Source organism: Trachypithecus francoisi, unplaced genomic scaffold, assembly GCF_009764315.1.
Source record: "Trachypithecus francoisi isolate TF-2019V2 unplaced genomic scaffold, Tfra_2.0 Lachesis_group5, whole genome shotgun sequence".
In the NCBI taxonomy this organism is placed as follows: Eukaryota; Metazoa; Chordata; class Mammalia; order Primates; family Cercopithecidae; genus Trachypithecus; species Trachypithecus francoisi.
Genome location: NW_022681470.1, coordinates 77,161,559 through 77,177,478, shown reverse-complemented (window position 1 = coordinate 77,177,478; position 15,920 = coordinate 77,161,559). Strand labels below are relative to the sequence as shown.

At 40.0% G+C, this 15,920-nt stretch overlaps 1 protein-coding gene and 1 pseudogene across 1 annotated transcript in view; one reads left to right on the top strand and one right to left on the bottom strand.

The window, feature by feature from the left end:
• The window catches only part of EPRS1 (glutamyl-prolyl-tRNA synthetase 1), a 91,752-nt gene extending 89,467 nt beyond the window's left edge, over nucleotides 1-2,285 (top strand). Inside the window, exons 31-32 of the mRNA XM_033200754.1 lie at nucleotides 1,482-1,546; nucleotides 1,642-2,285. Of these exons, the coding sequence (XP_033056645.1) occupies nucleotides 1,482-1,546; nucleotides 1,642-1,792 (216 nt within the window). The 3' untranslated portion in view covers nucleotides 1,793-2,285. The remainder of the gene's footprint in view (nucleotides 1-1,481; nucleotides 1,547-1,641) is intronic.
• Nucleotides 2,286-7,661: 5,376 nt separating this feature from the next.
• Nucleotides 7,662-7,866, bottom strand: LOC117076910 (annotated as a pseudogene).
• Nucleotides 7,867-15,920: the final 8,054 nt, after the last annotated feature.

The following is a 15,920-nucleotide window of genomic DNA, read 5'->3' as shown; positions in this document are numbered from 1 at the left end:
TAGGCTAATACATTTTACTGAAGGAGCATAAGTTACCTAGATAACGAACGCTTCATCACCCTGCATTAATGTTCACCTAATGAATTACTTGTTTTTCTGTAATTTCCTAATCTCTATTCACTTCTAAGAGATGTCTTTTGAAACATGTTAAACGAAATCCCAAGTGCAAGGAAGGGTTTGCAGGAGGAACTCGAGTATGGACTGTGTAGCTGGGAATAGTTGATGAGAAGCTGCTGAGGAGGCTGGAAGCATGTTGCTGTTACTACTGTCTTGGGTCTCCATTTTCATAGATCTCTAGGTTTTCAGCTGTTTTACACTATATTTCTAATATGTAGAGATATTCACAGCTTTGCTATTCCCCTCATTAACTCTCCAGGAATATTTTGTAGGGCTACTACATAATTGTTATTGCAGACAAACCTCATTTTGAAGTAGACATGCTTTAAAAATTAGCATTCACAACTAGGAGAAATTTTAATATTTGTTGGCTGGACCTGGTGGCTCACGCCTGTAATCCCAGCACTTTGGGAGGCCGAGGCAGGCGGACTGCTTGAGGCCAGGAGTTTGAGACCAACCTGGCCAGCATGGAGAAGCCCCATCTCTACTAAAATTATAAAAATTAGCTGGGCATGGTGGCACATGCCTGTAATTCCAGATACGCTGGGAGGCTGGGGCACAAGAATTGCTGGAACTCAAGAGGCAGAGGTTGCAATGAGCCAAGATTGTGCCACTGTACTCCATCCTGGGTGACAGAGTGAGATTGTGTCTCAAAAAAAATTTTTGTTTTAATACTTGTCTAGTCTAACATCCACATTTTATTTAAAGAAAACCCAGAGCTAGAGATTTTCAAACACGTGGTGAATTTAAAACTTAAAATCCTAAGTATCTTGATTCGGCCTTTGTTTTACGTAGTCTAAGAAAGAAAAATTGAAAGGTTTTTTTTTTTTTCCTTACACAAAATTATTTTTGGACTTTGAAAATGATCCACTTACCTTTATAACACATTAGGAACATTGTGGCATAAAGTGAAGTTTGCCTGATTGTTAATTGTTATTGTTAACAACACGTTAAAAAATCAGTTTGCTAATTTTGATGTTCCTTTTATCCTCCTGATAACCATTTAGATAGGTGGAGTAGGTGTAGTCCAGGTTTGAAATGAGGGAGATATAACTGGAGTTCAAATTCTTTTCAGCCACTATGTTGTAGCCAGTTTATGGGGAGATTTGAGGGTACTGCAAAGATGTCTTTGTTGTGTCTTGTTGTACTGTGAGCGTGGGTTTTGGATAGTGGAAAAACATTTTTTCCTATCTTTTATAACTGAGCAAAGTTCCTAGCAGGTTTGCAGAGGTATCATGGCCTGAAAAAAGACTGGGAGACCTATCCTTTTTGCTTGCAAGTTTAATATAGAACTCAAATGTTCCTTCTACAGAATAGAATTGAAGGAGTTATAAATACTGAATACTTCTTCTTTTCATAATTAGATTGTTCAGATTCCATTCTGTGGGGAAATTGACTGTGAGGACTGGATCAAAAAGACCACTGCCAGGTAAACCTAATTAACTGGTAAAACTTTATTGCAATGGAAAGGAATAGCAGTGTGCACCATAAATGAATGGCATTCTTATTTGTGATTAATTTCAGGGATCAAGATCTTGAACCTGGTGCTCCATCCATGGGAGCTAAAAGCCTTTGCATCCCCTTCAAACCACTCTGTGAACTGCAGCCTGGAGCCAAATGTGTCTGTGGCAAGAACCCTGCCAAGTTCTACACCTTATTTGGTCGCAGCTACTGAGGGATGAACAAAACCCCGCTCTTCAACTCCCCTCACTTTTTAAAACATTGATATTAGTATCTTCTCAGATACAGACCATTTTATGATTTTTTTAAAAAGTAAAAGTTATAAAATGAAGTCACACGAGACAATTATTCTTATGCCTAAGTTAACAGCGGATAAAATACTTTTCAGTAAACAACCCCAGTAATAAATATCATGAACTAATATGGTTTTTGTATTCATTTGTTTCTGAAATGCCTGCATTATGTACTACGAAGAAATTTCTACAAAGAGATGAAGACAATTGAAAGCCAGATATCGTTGTTGATCTAAGCACTCCCAACACGTCTCAGACCCTGAACCACCGGATACACCCTACGGTGTAGGTCTTGAAGCACTTTCTTTCCATAGCTCCTAATACAGAATCTGAAATTGCCCTGAATCTTTCTGTTTAAAAAACAAAGCAAACCCACAAATGGAAAAAGCAACAATAATAAAGATTTCCCTTGAACTTCTGTCTTTCTCTAGTTACTATCAGGTCTTTGAAATAAGGGTTACAGTTTCTGTCTGAAAGAGTGATAAGCCCTCCTCCTTTCTACTTTTTACTTTCTACTTTTCCTCACCCTTCTGCCCCCACCATAGCACTGTTTTCACTGAAATCATGAAGGATACTCCTGAGCAAAGTTCATGTTGACTTCTTAGTTTCATGTCTTACCATATCACTCTGTTGCATTTGATACTTTTGTTGTTGTTGTTGTTTTTTAATTATTCCTATGACCTGCCCTCCTACATCTCTGACCCTTTTTAGTTCCATGTTTTTCACTGGCTTTTCTTCCTTGGTATGCCTCTTCCACATTAGATTACTAAACTTCCATATTTGGCCGTCTTCTCGTGCCTAATCAGCCTCATCTAATCCCACAGTTCCAAATAGCATTAATAGGCTAATGACTCCCATATTTTTATCTGTAGGTCTGAGTTCTAGACCTATTTCAACTGCATACTGAATACTCTTGAGTGTCCCATCAGCCATTCAGGTCAACATGTCCCAAAAACCTCATTTCACCCTTTATCCCCAGACCTCCTCCTACAGTATTTCCTGCCTGGAAGATTAGCATTGCCAAAATGTTCCTCATAACCCAAACCAGAAACCTGGGAGCCCCCCTGGGCAGTCCCTCCAACACCATCATCCATACTCACTCGGCCAGCAGAGCATGTTGCTATTATCTCTCATTCTTCCTGGGTCTTCCCTTCCAAAAACCTGTGGATTGCCTGCAGGCCTTGGTACCTCTTGTGCTGATTACTGCAGTAGACTCCAGTCTCATCACAAGTCCAGTCCACATTTTCACAGTGTTGTTTTTCTTTTCCCTAACAGTTTATTAAGAATTTTTTCTTCCCCTTAACACCCCTCTGTGGTTCACCATCACTTAAAAGATTAAACTAGCCCATCTGGTTTCCTTTTCAATCCAGCAAAGTCCTTTGCAGCCTAACAATTTGGGGTTTCCTATAAACAACGTGCTGTTTCCTGCCTGTGCCCTTTGCTGGGAAAATGCCTTTCCTCCCCCATTTCTAGTCCAGTTGGTCAATCTTTTACCAATATTTCCAGTCCACTTGGTAAATCTCTTCCAATGTGCTTTTACACTTGGTAGTGATAAATACACCAGTATAGGAAAATGCATCAGAAAGGACTTGCATTTTGAGCTGTGCTTTGAAGGATGAGTACAATTTCAATAGGTAGAGGAAGGAGGAAGGACATTCCAGGTAGAGGGAACAAGAGATGCAAAAGAACAAAAGTACAAACTGTATAAGAACACAAGAACTGTTCTTAACGTTGGTAGGAAATTGTCAGTTGAAAGCAAACTAAATAGAGCATGCTTTCAAGACTCATGTCTTGAGTATGTGTATTCATATACCTAAGTTAGTGAAATTGATTTCAATTGACTGAAATATATATAGTCACATTTTTGTACTCAGAATCATAATTTTGTATTCCTTTATGGCAGTTAGAATGCTTTGCCTTCTTAGTGTATACGTAAACTGCCTAAGTTCAGTTATAAAATGGAGAAAAGTCTAACAGCTTCTCAGTTACTCTACCTCATAGAGGAAGGCAGTTAAAACAATGCCCAGCACAGAATAAATAGCTGTTGGTTATGGCCATTATGTAGGGTCAACTGGAAGTTGCTTCTAATATATAATTCTAGTTATAGTAGTTACTTTAGCTGCTAATTGTTTTTCTGCAAACCAACATAAATGCTTTTAGGGGACAAGGCTTTTTTGTTTTAACCAGTCCGTGATAAAAGCCTGAAAAGTATATTAGAGGTTATTCACATTTTTCCCTGTAGCCACTGGCCATTTTGGAGGAGGTGGCCATCTCTGGTGCAAAGACAAATCCTTAGTATTACCTTTTGAAACTTCAGATGAGTAGCGCTAACCACAGAAAAGCTTGAAGTTTGCTGCTTTAAAGGAAGTCACTATTTAAAGAAACTCTACATTAAGTACTTTTGTTAAGCAGGGAATCCTTTACCCAAAATGTATCTCTGGCAAATTGGCTTTTTTTCATAAGTTGAGGTTCAGCTAAAATATCAAAATATTTTCTTGGATGTCTGTGCTTTTCAAAAGAGTACATGAACCTGAATGAAATGAACACGATTTTATTTGCAAGTGACAGCTGTAAACTAGATGTATGACTGATAGTTTGTGATTATATGCCTTGTGTTCCTTGCAGCAAAAAGAAAGCAGGTCAAGGCATATTTACTACTGACTCCATTCACTGGGGCCAGTGTACTACATTACATCTTAGCAATTTCTAGTTCATCCATGAGAGTGTGTTTAATACAGTTTTTCATTATGCCAGTAAATCACACGAATCCTGAATGAGAATTGGACAATAATGGTTGGCTTGCCAGTGAAGAGGATTTAAGTCTTGAGAATAGCAGCATCAGAACATTCACAAAGCAAGCAAGGAGGAAGGCATTTTGAACGGAGAGTGGACAGATCACCCTATTTACATCTGACTCTAGTTATTAGTTATCTGCCATATAACCGTGGTGTTCAGGGGTTGCCAGTAGCATCAAACAGTTGGGGGAAGTAGCTACCACTACCCTGTTATTTTCAAACATAACTTTGGTCCTTTGCTTGTCACTTTTACTATGTCTAGAAAGTGCTAGCCATTTAACAAATTTGAGTGCCTGCTCTGTGCACAGTGCCAGAGGATACAGTGGTGAGTAAAGCAAAATATTTCTTTTTCTCGGCTGTATCTCCTTGCAGTAGTTCTGTGTGAGACGCCAAATTAGGCAGTCACTCGGTGGAAAGTGAGATGGGGCACTGAATTGGGCTAAGTGTTGTCAGTAAGAGGCCATAGTCTGGGTGACCCTGACTAAGAGGGTCTTACTATCTAATCATGAGATTATCCCCGCCACCGATGGCAACATGCCGAGAACTTTGTAGCTGAGATAATGCCTGGAAAATTACTCTGCCACACCGTCAGGCTTAAAATAACAGGTAGAACCATATTCATCTTGTGGTCAGTAGGCAATTTTAAACCAATGTCTTTGTTCAATTTTACTAGAAAACATATGAGTTTGGAACATCAATAGTACTGAAATGATATAAAATATTTTATTAATATTTAAAAAGCATCATGTAATAAGGATATTTCAAAATATATTTGAAGTATGTCACCAAAACCAAATTTTGTGATGAAATACCTGTTGATGAGGAGACTGAGGGATACAGGAACTGGTGATGATGATAATATCAGTATTACTTTATATGCTGGTAAATATGTAATTGTACCATATTTCCCTGATTCATTCTCTCACTCTTCTAGACAATTATTTCATACCTTTCTCTCCTCAAATACAAATGCTTCCTTTTTCTGACTTTCAGTTGATCATCTTGATTTCTTTCACTGAGACGACAGAGGCAATAAGGATAGAACATCTGGGACCTCCCACCACATCTACCCCCCTACTCATGTCTATACATTTCACTTTCTCTGCTGTTTCAGGTGAACTGTCTGTTCTCAGAATGGATGCCAGCCCCTCCACGTGTGCACTAAATCTCATCCCCTCTTGCCTTCTCAGTCGTGGCACATCAGCAATTCTCCCCTATGTATCATCAGGTTTTCTTTCTCTCCTGGTTCTTTCCATCAGCTTACAAACATGCTGTTATTTTTCCCAGCCTAAAAATACCCTCTCTTGTCTCCACATCCCTTTCAGTGTAGAGCAAAACTCATTGAAAGGATTATCTGCACTTGCCAGCTCCAATTTCTCTTCTCCATTCTCTTGAGCCCCCATCTCATTTACCCTCAGCACTCCCCTGAAACCACTCTTGTGAAGATCACCAATGGCCTCCATAATGTGCAATCCCATCGGCATTTCCAGCCCTCATTTTGCTTTTGCCCTCTCAGCACTTGATTCGGCTGATCCTCCTCTTTGAAACACATTCTTCCTTGGCCTTCAAAACACTATACTCTCCTATTTTTTCTTTTCTCTCCCTAGTCCTTCCTTCTCGCCTCTTCATACTTTCTTCTCTTCACATTTTCTTGGTGGCCTCATCCAGTCTTGTGGCTTTTAATATTATAAATTATCAACTCCCAAGTTCACCCTCCCCTGAACTGCAGGCTTATTCAACTCCCAACTAGCATTTCAACTTGGATATCTAATAAATACCCCAAACTTAACATCATTTCCACCCCTCACTCCATGCTGCTCCTGCAACAGTCAACTTCATCTTACCTTCATCTCAGTTGCAACATCACTCTTCCAGGTCAAAACCCTAGTGCCATCTTTGTTGTTGTTGTTGTTTTGGAGACAGAGTCTTACTCTGTGGCCGCCAGGCTGGATTGCAGTGGTGTGATCTCGGCTCACTGCAACCTCCATATTCCAAATTCAACCGATTCTTGTGCCTCAGCCTCCCGCGTAGCTGGGACTACAGGGGTACAACCATGCCCAGCTAATTTTTCCATTTTTTGTAGAGATAGGGGTTTCACCATGATGCCCAGGCTGGTCTCGAACTCCTGGGCTCAAGCTATCCAACCACCTTGACCTCCCAAAGTGCTGGGATTACAGGCATGAGCTACCGTGCCCAGCCCCTAGTGCAGTCTTGACTATTGCCTCTCATACCTTACGTTTAATTACTCAGCACATGCTGTTGACTCTAACTTCAAAATCTCCTGGATACCAGCCAGCTTCATGTGTGTGTGACCTGAGCAGTTGCACCAGGCTCTGTGCCTGGTTTAGTGCTCTGCTGTTGCTGTCTTGAAATTATTAATAATTTTTAAAAATTGGAGTATGGTAAAATACATATAACACAACATTTACTGTCGTAACCATTTTGAAGTGTACAGTTCAGTAGTGTTAAGTATATCCACATTGTTGTGCAACCAGTCTCATCTTTTTTTATCCTTGCAAAACCGAAATCTGTACCCATTAAACAACTGCCCCGTGTCAGCTTCCTTTCAGCCCCTGGCAACCATCATTCTCCCTTCCATTTTTGTGAATTTGGACTTGACTGTAGATAACTAATACAAGTGGACTCATACAATATTTGTCTTTTTGTGGCTCATTTATCGTGTATTGGAATTCTTCCTTTTAAGGTGGAATAATATGTCCTTGTATGTATATGACCCCCTTAAAAAAAATTATTTCATCTGTTGATGGACACTTGGATTGCTTCTGCTTTTTGGCTATTGTGAGTGATGCTATGAACATGGGGTACACATACCTCTTCAGGGCCCTGCTGTCAAATCTGTTCAAGTTTTTATACTCAGAAGTGGAATTGCTAGATCATATGGCAATTCTATTTTTAAGTTTTAGGGAACTGCTATATTGTTTTCTCTAGTGGTTGCACCATTTTATTTATTATTTATTTATTTATTTTAAGAGAAACCACTCAGACAGCATCCTCTCCCTCTTTCTCAGAGGAAGAGAGGAACAATCATCAATGGCAAATAGCAGTTGCAGTGAAGCAACGCCAAGAGCCAACTTCACGCTCAGGAGAGAATACTGAACCTCCTTCTCATGGATTCTGGGGCTGCACCATTTAAAAGCTCTTCTTTTTCCTTTTTTGGGGTCAGGGGGCAGGCGGATAAAGTCTTTCTCTGTCCCCCAGGCTGGAGTTTAGTGGCACAATCATAGCTCACTGCAGCCTCAAACTTTTCGGCTCAAGCAATCCTCCCGCCTACTTGTCTGCCAAATAACTGGGACAACAGGGAGCATGCCACCATGCCTGGCTAATTAATTTTTTTTTTTTTTTTTTTGGAGATGCAGACCCTTGCTATGTTGCCCAGACTGATCTTGAACTCTGGGCCTCAAGCGATCTTCCCACTTTGGCTTCCCAAAATGTTGGGCTTACAGATGCACACCATCAAGCCTGGCTTAAAAATTCTTGATAATTGGCTGGGCATGGTGGCTTACCCCTGTAATCGCAGCACTTTGAGAGGCCAAGGCAGACAGATCACTTGAAGCCAGGAGTTCCAGACCAGCCTGGGCAACATGGTGGAACCCTGTGTCTGCTAAAAATACAAAAATTAGCTGGGCGTAGTGGCTTATGCCTGTAGTTCCAGCTACTTGGGAGGCTGAGACACAAGAATCACTTGAAACCAGGAGGTGGAGACTGCAGTGAGTAGAGACTGTTCCACTGCACTCCAGACTGGGTGATAGAGCATGACTATCTCAAAAAATAAAAAATTATTGACAATTTTTGAACAAGGGAACCTGCTTTTTCATTTTGCAGTAGAATGCATGAATTATGTAGCCAGTCCTGCCTTTGTGTTTCCACTTTATACCTAGTCTAAACCACAATCTCATCTAGATTATTGCAGGAGCCTCCTAACTGGTCTCTCTGCTTTCATATAATCTCAGACACATCCAGTGATTCCTTTAAAACATATACAGGACCTCCTCATTCTTCTGCTCAATATTCTTCCATCTCAGGGCCCCACATGATCTGCCCCTGCTCCATCACCTCTCTGGCTTCATCTCTTTCTCATCCCCCTCGTTACTCCTCTCCAGCCCTGCTGACCTCTTTAGTGTCCCTTGAAGTCCCATGCTCCTTGTTCCTTCTGCCCAGAAAGATCTTCCTTCAGATGTCTGTGTGGTTTAGTTTCTTACCTCCTTCAGATCTTTATTCGAAGAACATCTTAGTAAATTCTTCCCTGACCATTTTATTTAAAATTACAATCCATACCTATGCTGACATTCTTTCCCCTGCTTTATGTGTCTTCATCATACTTATCGCCATTTTAATATTCAATACATTTCATAATTTATTTTGTTAGTCATTTATCTCCCCCCACCAATCACTAGCATACAAGCTTCATAAGGGCAGAGATTTTGGCCTGTTTTGTTGATTGCTGTCTCTTTGGAGCCTAGAACTCTGTCCAGCATGTCGGCACTCAGTAAGTATTTGTGGCATGAATGGATGAATGAGCTAGTCTTAGAGCAATAATCTTCACAATGTGGTTGTATTGGAAGTCCAACTGTCAGAATATTAACTGAGTTGGACATAATTTATATGATACTATGGGAACTGTTAGGGCTACTGTCTAAATTGTTAGGTTTTAGTCAAAGACTATTAGCCACTGTTCTCCAGAGAAACAGAACCAATGAGACAGTGTATGCAAGGTACACAGATAGTTTTATATATATATATATATATATATAGAGAGAGAGAGAGAGAGAGAGAGAGAGAGAGAGACGTATTATAAACAATTAGTTCACATGATTAAAAGGCTAAGAAGTCCCAAGATTGATGGTGAATCAGTAGGCAACAGACCCAGGAGAGCCGACAGTGTAGCCCAAATCAAAGACCCACACACTCAAGACCCAGAAAGAGTCCATGTTTCAGTTTCAGTCTGAAGGCAGGAAAAAACAAACGTCCCAGGCTGGAGGCAGTCAGGCAGGAAGAGCTACCTCTTAGCCTTTTCATTCTATTCAGGCTTCCACTGATCGGAGGAGGCCCACCCACATTAGTGAGGGCAGTCTCCATTCACTCTGTTGGTCCAATTGTTAATTTCATCCAGAAACACACTCACCAGATAAAGCCAGAAAGTCTTGCATGTCATTGACCAAATGACCAGTCAAGTTGACATATAAAATTAACATCACATTCGATAGAAAAAGAGATTGTAGTATCACTCTGTGTTTCTTTAAAAGATTGACAATAGTCAGGCTGCTCACAACAACAGAGGCCACTGCTGTTTCAGTCATTTAGAAAGTGATAGGCCTTTAAGGGCTATGAGTGTTTGACAGATAAGATTTTTTAAAAATAAAAACTTCCGGCCGGGCACGGTGGCTCAAGCCTGTAATCCTAGCACTTTGGGAGGCCGAGACGGGGGGAACACGAGGTCAGGAGATCGAGACCATCCTGGCTAACACGGTGAAACCCCGTCTCTACTAAAAATACAAAAAACTAGCCGGGCGAGGTGGCGGGCGCCTGCAGTCCCAGCTACTCGGGAGGCTGAAGCTGGAGAATGGCAGGAACCCGGGAGGCGGAGCTTGCAGTGAGCTGAGATCCGGCCACTGCACTCCAGCCTAGGTGGCAGAGCGAGACTCCGTCTCAAAAATAAATAAATAAATAAATAAATAAAAATAAAAAATAAAAACTTCCTTGTGTCAGTGAAATCATTATTACTTGTCTGTCTTCCTGGAAACTAACTGGAATTACATCTTCAGCTCTTCCAGTTTACAGGTTTCCTGAATATGAGGAATATTTATTTTGTCTTACAGAGAATGTTTGGAAGTAGGGTACTTGTTTATTCCAGGTCAGTGGGCGGAGCAGTGGAAAAATCACCCTAGCTTCACTTTTGGCTTTCACTTGCTATAGGTCTGCTCTCTGGGTTAGTGACCGCTAGAATATTCCCTATTTCACACAGTAAATGGCATTCAAAACTGCACACCAGGTGGACAAGATGTAATTGCTTATGTCGAATGACTTGCTTCACCTGAGCTGTTGCTGCGCACACGGAGCGTGGAAGCTGGAAAGGCCACAGTCACTGATGAGCTACATGATTCAAGGCCACAGAAGCTCTTGATGTCTGTCATGAAACACATATACACACACACACACACAAATCTCTCAAGTCCATATCTGAAGCCAGTGTCTTGTGTTTCCATAAATCCTGGCTCACGTGACATCTCTTGCTTAATTGCCCTTTAAACTGTTTTATGGCTTTATAGCAACCTATAAAAGGTGCTTTCCAAATACGACAAGCGCCGGAGGGCTGAAGGGAAGAGTTACTCAGGAGTTGTAATCACTGAATCTATAGCTGCTCCCCTAGCAGCTCAGCCTTCCCAAGAAAGGGAGAGGAACTGCCAGGGCACCAAGCTGCCATGGGGCGATACTCCGGAAGAAGCTTCCGTTTAATCCTCATGTGCGTCGTTAGCATCCTCCTCTTCGTGATGGAACTAGTGATCGCTTACATTGGCAACTCCCTCTCCTTGGCCTCTGATGCTTTTGCCGTCCTTTCCCACTTTGTGTCCATGATCATAGGTTTTTTTGGTGTAAGGGCCAGCAACATAAAACAGCACAAGAAGAGCACTTACGGCTTTCTTCGGGCAGATGTTGTGGGAGCATTTGGGAACACCATTTTTGCGGTGGCACTGATGTTCAGCATCCTGGTTGAAGCCATCAAAAGGTACATCAATCCCCAAAAGACAGAGGAGCCAATACTGGTTCTCAGTGCTGGAATTATCGGTCTGTTCTTCAATGTTCTTAACTATGTCATCTTCTTGGACTGCTGTTACTGCGCAGCACCCAAGCCCCAAGGAGACATGGAAGCAGGTAAATAGCTACTCAGAGGGTGGTAGTAAATTTGGTGAGAGTCCTGGCGCGTGCTGTCTGAGGGGGCCTTTATGGTGCTATCCAAAGGGGCCCGAGTCTTTGAGTCAGCCTCTTGTCCTTGTGATTTTACAATCGACCTCTCTCAGAAGAGTTGCCTTTAGTTTGAGGTTCCTTGTGAGGGTAGCAACAAGTTGCTTCAGTGTTGAGAGGACTTCTTGAATTTTTACTCACAGGGAATGAAAAAGTGTCTTCAGGCAAGCAGAGGGGAAGTAAAGGCACTAATCATAGCCACAGAGAGAGCAATTGGAAAGACAGTGGATGTGGCAGTCTCCTTTAAGTGATTCACTGTTGTTTACCCAGATGTGACATGGCTATGTTTGAATTAGAAAAAAATTTAATGTCTCCATAAAATATGTTTAAAAGTACTGGGCTACATAACCGACTTACATAGAGCACAGTATGAGACAATCAGGTATGCTGATTAACTGTTAGGAATATATTTGAGGAATGGTACATAAAATGGAGAGAGAAAACATAAAGAAGATAGTCCGGTAAATGTGGCTATGTTTTGAAAGGAAATATTTGCATTTATTTATTGCATACATCTGTTCTGTTTGAGAAACAGGACGATTTACACGTGAATCTTTAGGAGAGACTTAAGTGTGAGTACCAAACGTACTAGATTATCTGTCAAAAGAATGGAATTAAATCTTGGAAGAGAACAATACATCTAAAAGATGCTTATTTTTTAGATGGAATCATGTTTCTCTAATTTATTGCCACAAGAGTTGTTTGTAAGTACATATGTATCAGAAAGTTCTTATAGAAGAGGAATTTTCAGTGCTTCTTTTATAAAAGAAGTCACATAGCATGAATAGATTCAAATCATGGTTCTAGCACAGGGCAATAGTCAAGTTACTTCACCTAGCCTATTTCCCTACCTGTAACATGGAGTTAATAAGGACAGAGAGAAATGCTAAGTAACTTATTTAGTATTTAGTAGGCACTTGATAAATATAAATTATTTTCTAAATCACAATGCAAGCCTTTAAACTACATGATAATCCAGTATTTAATTATAATAACTTATATGAATCTTTAAAATTTTCAAATATTTCCTTATTAGATGCTGAAGAGTTTTCTCTCAGTAGCTGGGGCATTATATAACTGAGTCTGGGGGCCTCAGAGGCTAAGTTGCATTTTTTATTTGATTCCCTGTTTTTGCTACCATTATAAATTATGTCAGTTGGAGCTGGTGCTTTATCCTACCTCTGTCTCAATTTTCCTATTGGTAGAACATACGTTATGAGAGTATCTATAGGATGTGGTAAATATAAAAATAAATTAGAAACTAGAGTCTAGGTTTTTATTTGAGTTAATGAATCACTGAATTTGAGCCTCATCTTTTGTAAAGAAAAATTCATTGTTAAATTGAGACCCTATGCTATGGCTACATCAATCATCATGTGAAAATTACTACCAGAGCTTCCAGATCATGAAATTCACATATTTGATATAAGACAAATATATATTTTTTATTGCTGAGTATAAATTTAAGGCAAGAGAGATGATTTCAAATGATTAGTGTTGACATTACCATTATATTTTTGATTGTTACATAACAGTTCTAATTTTGCCTTTATTCTTCACATAAAATATTTACCTGCATATAAGAAAAGCAATTTAGGTAAGCAGTCTGGCTCTGACCAATATGAAACTTGGTGCACACCATAGTTCTATTTTTATAAAATTGAATTATTACTGGATAGGTGGTCTTAGTTAAGCTTTTGTTTGGGAAGTGGTATTTTCCAATGTGTATGTTCATGCTGAGATAACAACAAGAGGCTTAAGACAAATGTTTCACTCCAACCATGTGGGTTTCTTTTTTTCCTTTTCTTCTTTTTTTTTTTTTTAAATTTTTATTTTTATTAGAAACAGGGTTTCGCCATGTTGGCCAGGCTGGTCTCTAACTCTTGAGCTAAAGTGATCCACCTGCTTGGCCTCCCAAAGCACTGGGATTAGAGGTGTGTGCCACAGTGTCCAGTCCAGCCATATGGGTTTCTACTGGCTTAATTCTAGAGTATCTAGCTTCTTTTGAAGTATTTGATGCTATGTAGTGTTCTACTTTAAATAAGTGATAGGTACAATATACATGTGACTCATGCTTTAAAATGCATGTTCTATGTTACCATTATTATTTGGGCAGCTTTTGGTGTTGTCAAATTCTTCTATTAGAAAGTTTAGGCTGGGTACAGTGGCTCATGCCTGTAATCCTAGACTTGAGAAGACAGAGGCAGGAGGATTACTTGAGCCCAGAAGTTTGAGGCTGCAGTGAGCTATGATCACACCACTGCACTTCAGCCAGGGTGACAGAGTGAGACCCTGTCACTAAAAAAGAAGAAAAAGAAAAAAGAAATTTTAGTGTTTAAACTTGCCAAGTTCCTTTAGGATAGCTGTTTGACTTGTTAGTATTTATGTCTGCAGTTATGTATTTATCACCTTTTCTGAACCATACATTTTGGTATTCTTCCCATTGTCTAAATTAGTTTAAAGAAAAGAATAAATATTGGCTGACATTTTAAGAACAAATATGATTAATCCATCCATATTTATAACAGGAGTTATAAACTATGAGAGGAAAAGACTCTTGATTTCAAAATTTTCAACCTAAACTTAGGATAAAGAATTTCTGTAAGCCTAGAACCCTAGCTTATAGCACATGGAAGTACCTATAAAACAACTGCTGGCACTGCCTGGCTTCATGATCAGAATCCAGTAATGTAACACTTCTTTTGTGGAATCTCTAACTAGAGGTTTTTGCTTAACAAGCCTTCAGTCTCCCCAAGGTTCTGTGGATCTTTTACTTGTTCTGCTTATCTATCTGGTATAGAAATTGAATTCATAATATTTGATATTTGAGATCATGGAAAGTAAAAAAAATCAAGACTACTAACTTTACATTAAATTTAATAGAACAAACTATATATATAGGTAAGACTTTATCCCTGGGATTCATGAAAAAAGTTATACTGACATACATTCAGACACATAGAACCAGAAAATTGTTAAAACCTGGGAGAAAAGAATGTCTGGAAGATTTAGCTGAGATGAGAAAACTTGAAAGTCTTAGATCCAGATCTAGCCGGTGGGAGGCCACCCCTGACTCTAAAAGGTGTGAGGAAGTTCAAGCGATGGTAGAGCCAGTATTTTTGGGTAAAATGAGAGGCAAAGTGAAAAAAGTAAAAATGCAAGCATTAAGTAAAAGACAAACAGACAAAATAGGGTTAAAGTCCACAATGGTCGATGGCTCTGTGTGTGCATATGTTTCGGGGAAGGGAGTAGGGGAAAGGTCGAAGGGGTGAAAACAACATGTAGGTCCAGATCGCAGGAGATACTTGTCATGAGCCAGTTTCTTTCTCTGGGCTGAGGGACTCGATTTGTTATGTCTACACTTTTTCCCATTCCTTGCTTACTTTATTTGCTTTTCCTTGATTTTCTTGTTATCTTTCATGTTTAAGTCTTATTTTTAGTTATTTTTTCAGAACTGAGTTTTCTTTAGAATCGAGCTACTAAAACCCTCCATGCCCTTGCCTTGTACTGTATGAATAACCTTGCTGTACAGTGGCCTTTATTTTAAGCTAAAGGTAATCTTGTACAGCTCACTTTTCCAGTAGGATGGCTTCTGCTCTATTTTGCGTCTTTTTCTCTAGGATAGATTAGGCCTGCCATTTATATCATTTACATCAGAGATATCTGTTTTTATCATTATATATATATTTACAAGTATATATAATTATAATACTTTCCTTTGAATTTAAGTTTTGTTTTATTTTTTTGAGATGGAGTCTCACTCTGCCCAGGCTGGAGTGCAGTGGTGTGATCTTGGCTCACTGCAACCTCCACCTCCTGGGTTCAAGCAATTCTTGTGCCTCGGCCTCCCAAGTAGCTGAGATTACAGGCGTGTGCCACTATGCCCAGCTAATTTTTGTATTTTTAGTAGAAATGGGGTTTCACTATGTTGGCCAGGCTGGTCTCGAACTCCTGGCCTCAAGTGATCTGCCCGCCTCAGCCTCCCAAAGTGCTGGAATTACAGGCATGAACCACCGTGCCCAGCCAAGTTTTGTTTTCATTCCAAATTGTGCTTGCTTTCCCTCTCTCTCCCTCTCTTTCTCATAATCTCCCTTCTGGCATTATGTTTCTCCAACCAACTCGCTAGAGGCAGTGACAGCACAGCAATCAGCAAAGTGTATTGTTGCAGAAGGTTTTAACGCACTGCTGATTAGTTGCTCCTGCAAGCTTCTAGTTAAGACTCAGTACTATAGCCTGACGGGCTTTTCACATGGACAGTCCTGTAGACACTGAA